This window comes from Streptopelia decaocto, assembly GCF_964273445.1.
Source record: "Streptopelia decaocto genome assembly, chromosome: 22".
NCBI classification, from domain to species: Eukaryota; Metazoa; Chordata; class Aves; order Columbiformes; family Columbidae; genus Streptopelia; species Streptopelia decaocto.
The window spans coordinates 2,622,836-2,632,130 of record NC_138677.1 but is presented as its reverse complement, the minus strand read 5'-3'; the positions used below and the strand labels follow the sequence as shown (position 1 = coordinate 2,632,130).

The 9,295-nt window shown below is 57.7% G+C and overlaps 1 protein-coding gene across 5 annotated transcripts; it reads right to left on the bottom strand.

The window, feature by feature from the left end:
• Window positions 1-1,637: 1,637 nt before the first annotated feature.
• Window positions 1,638-9,053, bottom strand: LOC309449123 (myosin light chain kinase, smooth muscle-like). 5 transcript variants are annotated; one of them, XM_082071042.1, is made up of 10 exons: window positions 7,883-8,032; window positions 7,358-7,455; window positions 6,913-7,003; window positions 6,613-6,816; window positions 5,773-5,990; window positions 5,209-5,332; window positions 4,978-5,130; window positions 4,689-4,809; window positions 4,522-4,612; window positions 1,638-2,026 (listed from the first exon to the last, which is right to left on the bottom strand). In XM_082071042.1, exons 2-10 carry the CDS (start codon window positions 7,371-7,373, stop codon window positions 1,953-1,955), a joined length of 1,092 nt encoding a protein of 363 aa, XP_081927168.1. In that variant the 5' UTR covers window positions 7,374-7,455; window positions 7,883-8,032; the 3' UTR covers window positions 1,638-1,952. The 5 variants fall into 5 exon arrangements, with proteins under 5 accessions (XP_081927168.1, XP_081927170.1, XP_081927167.1 ...); XM_082071044.1 differs by having other exon boundaries at window positions 4,522-4,580; XM_082071041.1 differs by lacking the exons at window positions 1,638-2,026; window positions 7,883-8,032 and adding exons at window positions 3,787-4,181; window positions 8,791-9,053.
• Window positions 9,054-9,295: the final 242 nt, after the last annotated feature.

Below are 9,295 nucleotides of genomic sequence, written 5' to 3'. Positions count from 1 at the left end.
GGTGGAGGATGGATCCAGGTGGGGTCCTGGGACACCCCAGGATCTATTGTGGTCTGGAAGCCCCTGCACAGCCATGGGGTCAGACACCAACGTCACCGTCTCCATCCGGCTCTCGCGGCATCTCCTGTTTGGCCAGAACCCGCTGTGGTGTTGGGACATGGCGCTCAGCACCGCAGGGACAGGGGGAACGTGCTGGACCTGTTTGGCCAACCCCTCCCACCCTCTGCAAACCCCAAACCCCAGTCAGGGGACGAGTGACACAAGCAGGCAGCTGCCACCGATCCCCCAGCTGCCCCGGGCGTGATGATGCCGCATCCTCCCCATCATCTCCGGGGCTTTGGGAGGTTGGGGAGGAGCTGCGGGCGGCCCAGCAGCACAGCAATTGGGGTCACCCACATTTGGGTTTGTTCTGATTTTCCAAAGCTCAATTTTCAAGTTGAAATCTCTTCGTTTCATTAAATATTTCAGCATCTCGTTAAATATTTTGCGTTTGTTTCCCTGAGCCTGGTTGTTAAGAGCAGGCAGTGTGACCCTCTACAGGGATGGGGATGGCCATCCTGATGTAGTCCCAGAGGTGTGCCCGGGGTGGCAGATGTCACCAGGACCACATTTGAGGACCAGGGCTTTCACCCAGAGCTGTTCTACACCAGGAATGAGCTCTGCTATGGGGCAGTGGGTCTGTGGTGACCCCCAAGGTCTGGATCCCCCATGAGCACCCTGCCCATGCACTGGGGTGAAAGTTGGGTGCTGGCAGAGACCCACCATGGACCAAGCCTGGTGCTAGGCCGGGTTCTAGACTGCTTGCTGGGCCAGGCTTTGATCAAAGAGGTCTCGCCAGCTCCATCTTGACTTGGGGTGGGATGTCCCATGTCAAGGTCAAGTGCAATCAGAGCAACACACAGGGCTGGGCAGGATGGAGTTGAGTGAGGGACAGCTGTGGCTCTCCAAACCCAGGAGAAGCCAGGACCAGGCCAACAGTACCATCTCCTGGCCATGACGAGGCCTGCAATGGTGGGATGAAGGCCATGAAAGCTGGGTGTAAAACACGGGTTGTGCACAAGGGAGGACAGGGGGGTGCACGGGGTGTGTTTCAAGAGATCTGGGATTGGGCTGATCCTCTCACACATGGTACTGAGCTGCAGAGAGGGAGCCTAGTCCTGGGTTTTGGGGTGCTGGAGGTCCTGGTGCAGGCTGGTCATGGTTGTCCTTGCACCAGTGATACCAGGAGGACAAGGTATCTGTCCTCACCCCTCTTCTCAACCCCAGAGATGCCTCCGGAGATGGTCGACCAGCTTGAGTACCTGTGGTCCCTTGGTTGGGGGACTTGGTGGTTCTCACCTGCTCTTTTGGGCCAGACCTGCACGACTCAGCGCTCATCAGGTGGAACACTGTGCTCAGTTTTGGTCCCCGCTGTACAAAAAAGATGTGGCCAGGCTGGAGACAGGCCAGAGAACGGCCACAAAGATGATCCAGGGACTGGGAAAGGCTGAGAGAACCAGAGCTGTTCAGCTTTGAGAAAAGAAGGCTGAGGGGAGAGCTCAGCACCATGTTCCAGTATTTAAAGGTGGCTACAAAGAAGATGGAGACGCCCTTTGTACAAGGAGTCCCGTGGAAAAGACAAGGGGCAATGGGTACAAGTTACTGCTGGGTGATTCCAGATGGACACAAGAGGGAAATTTTTCAGGATAAGAACAAATGGAGTAATCGTAGAATCATTTTGATTGGAAAAGACCCTCAAGATCGAGTCCAACCATAACCCACCGCTGGCACTGCCCCATGTCCTGAGAACCTCATGTCCATCTGTCCAGCCCTCCAGGGATGGTGGCTCCACCTGGGCAGCCTGTTCCAATGCCCCACAGCCCTTTCCAATGATGATGAGGCCACCTCGATGTCTTCATTGCTGCAGGTTTGACCATGGCTCTTCAACAACCATGTTGGACATCTGGCAGAAGTCACTTGCTTTCTGTTCCTCCCATGTTTTCAGCAGGAGAAGTGGATTCCCTGCTCCAAGTTGGAGTAGAAACTCCTTAGAAACAAATAAACAAACAAAAATAATCCATATTCCATCCACGGCATTAGCTTTCCCTTCCCAGAGGAACACTGAGGAACGCTCTTCTCCTCCACTGCTCTTCTCTTGGTGTTCGCACACACCATATCCCAATTTTTACCCATTATCTATTCCGTGTTTTCCTCGTTACACAGACTCTGAGCTCACACGCGTCCCTTGGGACCCGAGCTGAATGCCTCCGAGCCGCAGATGATAAGCAAACACCAAGTTATGTATAATGAATCCCTTGATGAGCTATTTACCATGTGACATTACCAAAATATTTCTGTTTTGGAACTATGTTTATCTTCATTTGTTTTCCAAACTCATCGCAGCCCTGAAAATCCATCCAGGACTCCAGACATGAGCTTTTGCTCTATAATCCCGTAAAAATTGATTTACCCCCAGAAGTCCCACATTTCTTGTCCTCCCCGTGGCTGAACACATTTAAAACGTGTGTGAGGAAGCGATGGACCAAACGAGGAGTGGAGTTAAACCTGGAACTCATTACAGCCACCGAGAAATTCAGCAGCACTGAAAATAGAAATCCAATCTCGGTATCTCGGAGGCAAAGGAATTAAGGTCCTTCCATCAAGACTCTTGGGTTGACCTTCACCGCAGCCGCATGACTCCAGAATTGGTCTTCAGATCAGAAGGGGAAAAAATGGAAGTGTGTGATGTCCTGCTTGGGTGTTTTCCAGTGATTCGAAATTAATTAAGAAAAAAAAACCTAAGTCTGAAGTCAACCTTAAAATATATATAAAAAAAATTAGCCCTGGGCACATGTTGAAGACAATTATTGGAACGCATCATTTCTAGAATGCTTTTTTAAGGATTATTACAGCGGGGGGCGAGCAGCCACCACGTAATTTGAATTGGCAGGTAAAAGCCTCCATGTATCATAAGTCCAACACCAGAAAAATGGTGAGAGGAGACATGAGAGCGCAGGGAGCTGGTAGCACCAGACACAGAGGTGGTTAAATGAAGAGAGAAGTTGGTGATGGAGGAACATCAGCAACACCCGACTCACAGTGCACCTGTCCCTCAGCAAAGCTCCCCGAGCAATGCGGGGTGTCCTCACCTCCCATAGGGCATGGCCAGGTCCCAGCCAGATTCTGGGGGGGTCAGGACACTCTTGGTGGTCACAGGAGCTCAAGAACCATCACCCCAAGGTGCAGCACCCAGGGTGGGTCATAGAATCACAGAATACCAGGTTGGAAGGGACCACAAGCATCATCTGGTCCAACCTTTTTTGACAAAAGCATGATTTAGACAAGCTGAGTAGAGGGAAGGCAAAACGTTCTCTAATGCAGCCCAGGCCACCGTTCACCTTTGCAGTAAGGGCACATTGCTGGATCATGGTCGACCTGGTGTCCACCAGGACACCCAGCTCTATTTCTGCCAAGCTGCTTCCCAGTGGGTGTCCCCCAGCACATACTGGTGCCTGGGGCTGTTCCTCCCCAACTTCTTGTTGAAGGTGAGGGCTTCCCAAAACCCAATTTCCACCCAAGTTGCCTCCTTAGAAGGTTGGAGGTCACAGAACAGCTTCTGGACCCCCTCCAGCCCTGCTGGTGCCACAGTTGTCCCAGAAAGGGTGGTCCAGGTGGGGAGAAAACCTGGTGCCAGCTCCTGAAGGGTGGACACAGCTTGGGCAGCTCTTTCCCACATCTCCCAGAGATTTTCTGGGGGAAAAAATGAGCAGTACAAGGAGTGCAGAGATCCTCAGTGCTTTATTGGTGAACGTCGACCCCAGGTGGCCATGCAGACAGGAGCACTGGCTCCTTGCTGGGGACACCAGGCACAGCTGTCCCCACACCAGCGCGGGGACACTGTGGGACACCAGAGCTCGTCCACAGGAGAGGACGCTGGGGTCTGGGTCTAACCCCATGCTGGTGGGGTCATGATGGGAGCTGCTGGGTGAGGTTTCATCCCCATCGCTCCCTGCTCCTCTCACACCAGCTGCTCTAGGTGGCCCTGGGCTGGGGTGGCACGGCCACGCTGCCACTTGTCTCTGCTTCTCCTGTGGCCACAGAGCTCCCATCTTCCTCCTTCTCTTGGTCCACCAGCTCCGAGAAGCTGTGTCCTCGTTGGGGCAGAGACCCAGAGGTTTGGTCCTTCAGGCTGCAGCCCAGCTCTGCTGGCAGATGGACAGAGGGAACAGTGAGGAGATGGCAGAGTTCAACCTCCCTCCTCTGCTGGAGGGACATGTGGCACCCATGGGCCAGGTCCTGTGGGGATCAGCTCCTGGTCACAAATGGATCTCAGCTTATTCCAAGGCTGCAGAGATAGACCCTTGGGGATGAGGATGGAGAGGACCTTGGAGCAGTAATGTGACACTGGGGACAGGTCCAGGTGTTTGGTGGCACCAGGTTGGAGCAAAAGAGGGAGAAGCTGTGCAGGAGCAGGAGTTGGGGGTGGCAGAGCAGAGGATGGGTTGGTGGGGTGCACAGGGGATAATGCATTGGGGACATCACCTTCCTCATCCTGACTCTCTGACACTTTCCTCTCCGGGTTCTGGGACAGCAGGGTCAACCTGTTGAGGGCCAGCAGAGCTTTGCCTGTTTTCTGGAGAGAAGAGGAGCAGCACTGAGCCCCACCAAAGCCATCCCCATCCCCACATCCTCATCATCCCCCCGGGTACCTGCCACTTCCGACGTGTCAGGAACTGCTTGATCCTCTCCTTGGACAGGACCTTGGTGCTGCTGGGCTGGGGCTGCTGCAGCCAGGGGTGCAGCAGAGCCCCCGCGCTGGACAGACGGTGGCTGGGGACACATGGGGTGGTCATGGGGGGCTGTACCACCTCAGCAATTCGCATGGCCACATGGAGCATCCCCTCTGCCAAACGCATTGGGCATTTCCCCCCCATCCATCCCCCTTGGCACCCCAAAACCCAGCCCAGCTCTGACCCCACAGCCACCTCCAGGTCCTACCGGGGATCCTTCTGCAGCAGTTGGCAGATGAAGTCCTTGGCTTGTTGGGAGATCTCCGAGAAGGTCTCCTCCTCGAAGTCCCACTGGGCAGCTGTGATGTTGCTCAGCGTCTCCATGTCATTGTCCCCTTGGAATGGGGACTCCCCGCTCAGCCTGGAGAGGTGACACGAGGACATCAGTGACAGCTCAGCCCGCTCCAACCCAACCTGCTGTCCCCAGAAGGCCACTCACAGGATGTAGCAGATGACACCAACACTCCACATGTCCGTGGTGAAGCCCACGGGCTCAAAGGCGACCACTTCAGGAGCCATGAACTCGGGGGTGCCGTACAACACCGTCACGGGGGTGTCTGGAGCTGCGGAGAAGATGGAGACCCTGGGGCAGGTGTCCAGCTGGGACTCCCCAGGACAAGTGTCCTCCTGGGACCCCCTCAGGGCAAGTGTCCAGCTGCACCCCATCCATGGGTGGATGAGCCTGTGTCCAGGTGGAGCTGCCCCCTTCCAGGACCCATCACAGGTCTTGGTGATCTCCTAGAGCATCTCTGGGTGCTGGGCATCCACAGGGCTTGGGGTGTCAGATGTCCCCACCTCAGAGGCAGAGCTGGGGACATGAAGGTTTCCCCAGAGCATCTTCAGGTCACCAGGATGTGCCCTGATCTGATGCCACAGGGGTGACCATCCCAAAAGCATGAGCAGGAGGATGTCCAGCTCCTTGCTTACACACCCAGTGGGATCATGTCCCTGTGAAGGTGACAGTCCCTGCCCTGGTCCCCCAGGACCCCCCATCCCCACTCACCCAGCTTCTTCGCCAAACCAAAGTCGATGATCTTGATCCAGTGGCTGCCTGGGCTGACACAAACAATGTTCTCGGGTTTGAGGTCGAGATGGACGACAGCCTGGCCGTGCATGAACTGCAGCCCCTCCAGGATCTGCCGCACATACTGGGTGCTGCTGGGCTCCGTGTGCTCAAAGTCATCGTCCACGATGCGCTCAAAGAGCTCCCCGCCCGCCACGCTGCGGGAGGACAAGGTGCTTGGGACCCCACTGGGATCTACCAGGCCAAGGAGGAGCAGCCCCGCTGCGGAACCCAGACTTGGTGCTCTGGGAGGCTCTCACCACCCATAGCTCCAGGGTCTGCAAGTTCTCCATGTATCCTCCATCCCATGTTGAAGGGAGCCCTCCCCATCTGCCACACTGGGTGAGGACAAGGTGATGGGGACCCTGCTGCAGCCTACCAGCCCCAAGAAGAAGCAGCCCCACCATGGAACCCACAGTCATCATTCTGGAAGGGTCTCACCACCCATTACTCCAGGGTCTGTAATTCCACATCCATCCCACACCCCATACCAACACCCCATGGTGCAGGGACCTCTCCCCACCTGCCACACTAGGGGAGGACAATGTCTTGAGGACCCTGTTGAGGTCAACCAGCCCAAGGAGGAACAGCCCCACCAGGAAACACAGACTCAGAGCTCTGGGAGCATCTCACCACCCATACCTCCAGGTTCCCCATCCACCCTGTGTCCCACCCCAGCACCCCACGGTGCAGGGAACCCTCCCCACCCTCAGTGCTCTTCCTTGCAGGGCCCAGCACTGTCCCCACCACCCAAAACCGTGACTCTGCCCCCCTACTCACTACTCCATGACCATGACGAGCTCGGCGGGGCGCTGGAAGGCCGCGAGGCACTGCACGAGGCGCGGGTGATGCAGCAGGTTCATGAGCTCCACCTCGGCCCGAGCCGCCTGCTTCTCCTTGGCCGTCCGCGTCCGGAAATATTTCCCAGCGCGGATTTTGCCGGTGGCTCTTTCCTGCAGCCGGTACACTGTCCCAAATTTCCCCCTGGGACAGAGCGAGGATGAGGGACGGAGGAGCCACCACCACCACCCCACAGAGACAGCCACCCCCAAGAGATGGGGACGTGGGACCCCCACTTACTCTCCCAGCTTCTCCAGCTGTGTGTACACATCCGAAACCTTGTCCTGGGTGTTGATAACCACATCGCAGTGTTCAAAGGTCTCCTCGTCTCCTGGGAGGGATGGAGCGGGGTGGTTCATGCATGGATCCCTCATGCTTTGGGGACCAGCTGCCTCTGCTTCTCTTCCAGTATTTATCCCCCCACCCCCAGTTCCATCCAGTCTGACCACATGGTGTGGATGGGACCTGGGAGGGACACGGGGACAGGAGCTCCTGCAGCAGCCCAGCACCCAGCAAATCAGGGTTTGGGGTGGAAGGTGCTTTTAGAATCAAAAACCCAAGTGAAATGGGGCGATTAAACAGTATGGGATGCAGATTAGTGCTGATTTTGGGGGGTCACACCAAGACTAGGGTCCCCATGCAAAGCCGGTGCCTCCCCCGGGACAGACCGAGGGCTCAGCTGTACCTTCTGCCTGGGACATGTTGGTGCCACCAGCTCCTTCCCAGGTGCTGGTACGGTCAGGACGGTGCTGGATGTGTCCGCAAGGCTCCTGGCAGCCTGCGCTGGGACAGGGGGACGGAGACAAGCGATGTCTGTGTGTCTGCTCCCCAGAGCCCTGCACCTCGTCCCTGCCACAGGAGACCACCAGCACCTCTCCACCTCCACCCAGCCTCCTCACCCCACCCAAGAGCTGACATCTTCACAGGCCCACAGACACCCAGCAAGGAGCTAAACTCCATTTTAAAGCAGGTCCCTTCTCCTCAGGTGGGGAAACCACTTGTCAGCAGCAACTTGGGCTCAAAGCTGCTGTTTTTCTCATGCCCCGTCTTGCATCAGCCAGGAAATCCCCAGGAAAAGCCCCATTTCAAGGGCAAAGGACCTGTTTCCTTATGCACACCCCCTCCCCGCTCCATCTATGCAAAGGACACAGTGATGACACCCAAGGGTGCTGGGCAGCAGCACCCAAACCCCAACAGCCGCAGCACTGACCTGTCACTGTCCTGTCCTGCCCCAGGCCACCAGCAGGTCCCTGATCCCTCCCGGTCACTGCGGAGCCACCACAGAGCTGGGGGGGAGGAAGGGGCGATGCTGGGGGTCCGGGACCACCAGGAACACACAGACGGGGACACCTTGGGGCACAACCGGCAGCATCCCCCCCACTGTGGTGCTGGGAACAGCCTCAGCTCTCCCCTCCCTTTCCTTCCCAGCGGAGTTTCCGGACTTGAGGGGTAAACAACCACCAACATCATCACATCCCTCCCCAAAGCAGGTCCAGCATCACAGTCCCAAACCCCCCAACACCCCGTTTGGCACCACACAGGGAGGTGACACGGGGGCTCAGCCAGAAAAATCCCATGAGGGGACTGCAGAGACCTGACACACCTCAATACACAGCAAAGAGCTCAGCCCTCCCAGGACAAATCCAGACTTTGAGCCTTCTCGGGAGATAAATCCCATCCCCAGGCACATCCCTCCCCTGCCCCACCCATGGGTGGGTTCCCACGGAGGGGCTGAGCACCCACACCTGCTCCACCTGCAGCCAATATCCCACCAGAGCCATCGCTCTCCCCAAAACCCGTCCTGGGCTTTAGGCTTCCCCAGGTGAGCTTGGCTCAGGGGAGCAGGTTGTAGCAAAACTCCACCAAGTTTGGAGGAGTTTTTGGAACAAAAATGGGGTTTTCCAGCATTTCTCCCCCAAAAGCGGGACTGCGCGGTCGCCCTGGCAGTGGCTACACTGCCGTGCCTCAGTTTCCCCTGCTTTAAAATGCCGTGATTTCCCCTTGGAGCTGCCTCCAGACCCGCAGATGGGGCAGTGACACCATAGGGGGACCCGTCCTCCCTGGGGATCCCCACATCACGGCCCCCCCCGAGCAGAGGGGCTGTCACCCTGGTGTTACCTGCTGTGCGGAGCTGGGTCTCACGGGTGACCTGGGGCTCTGCCAGCGCTGGCAGACATGTCACTGTCACCGCCGCTCCTGCGCTCGGCACAAAGTCCACAGCCACCCGCGGGGTGTCAGGGACAAGCGTCCCCAGCGCCGGGGCGGTGGCAGGGCCACCACCACCGTCCCCGTGACCTTGCCCCCAGCCGGGGGTCCCCGCGGGTCAGGGATGCAGCGGATGCTCCCGGCGCGGTGATGCCGGCAGCGCGCTCGGCTCGGCCTGCTGCGATATCGACTGCTGGGGACGTTGGTGACAGGAGTAGGACACAGCCATGGGCTGGGAGGGGACAGGCTGGGTGACGATGGGGGATGGCTGGTCACATCCTGCCCGCGGAGGGGGACGCAGACCTGGCCAGGGCGATGGCGGCACCGCCGGCTGTGGCTCCTGACCCCACTTGGGCTCCTCGCTGGGGCAGGATGGGGACATGTGGGTGACACCGGGCTGGTCACAGTGCAGGGGGAG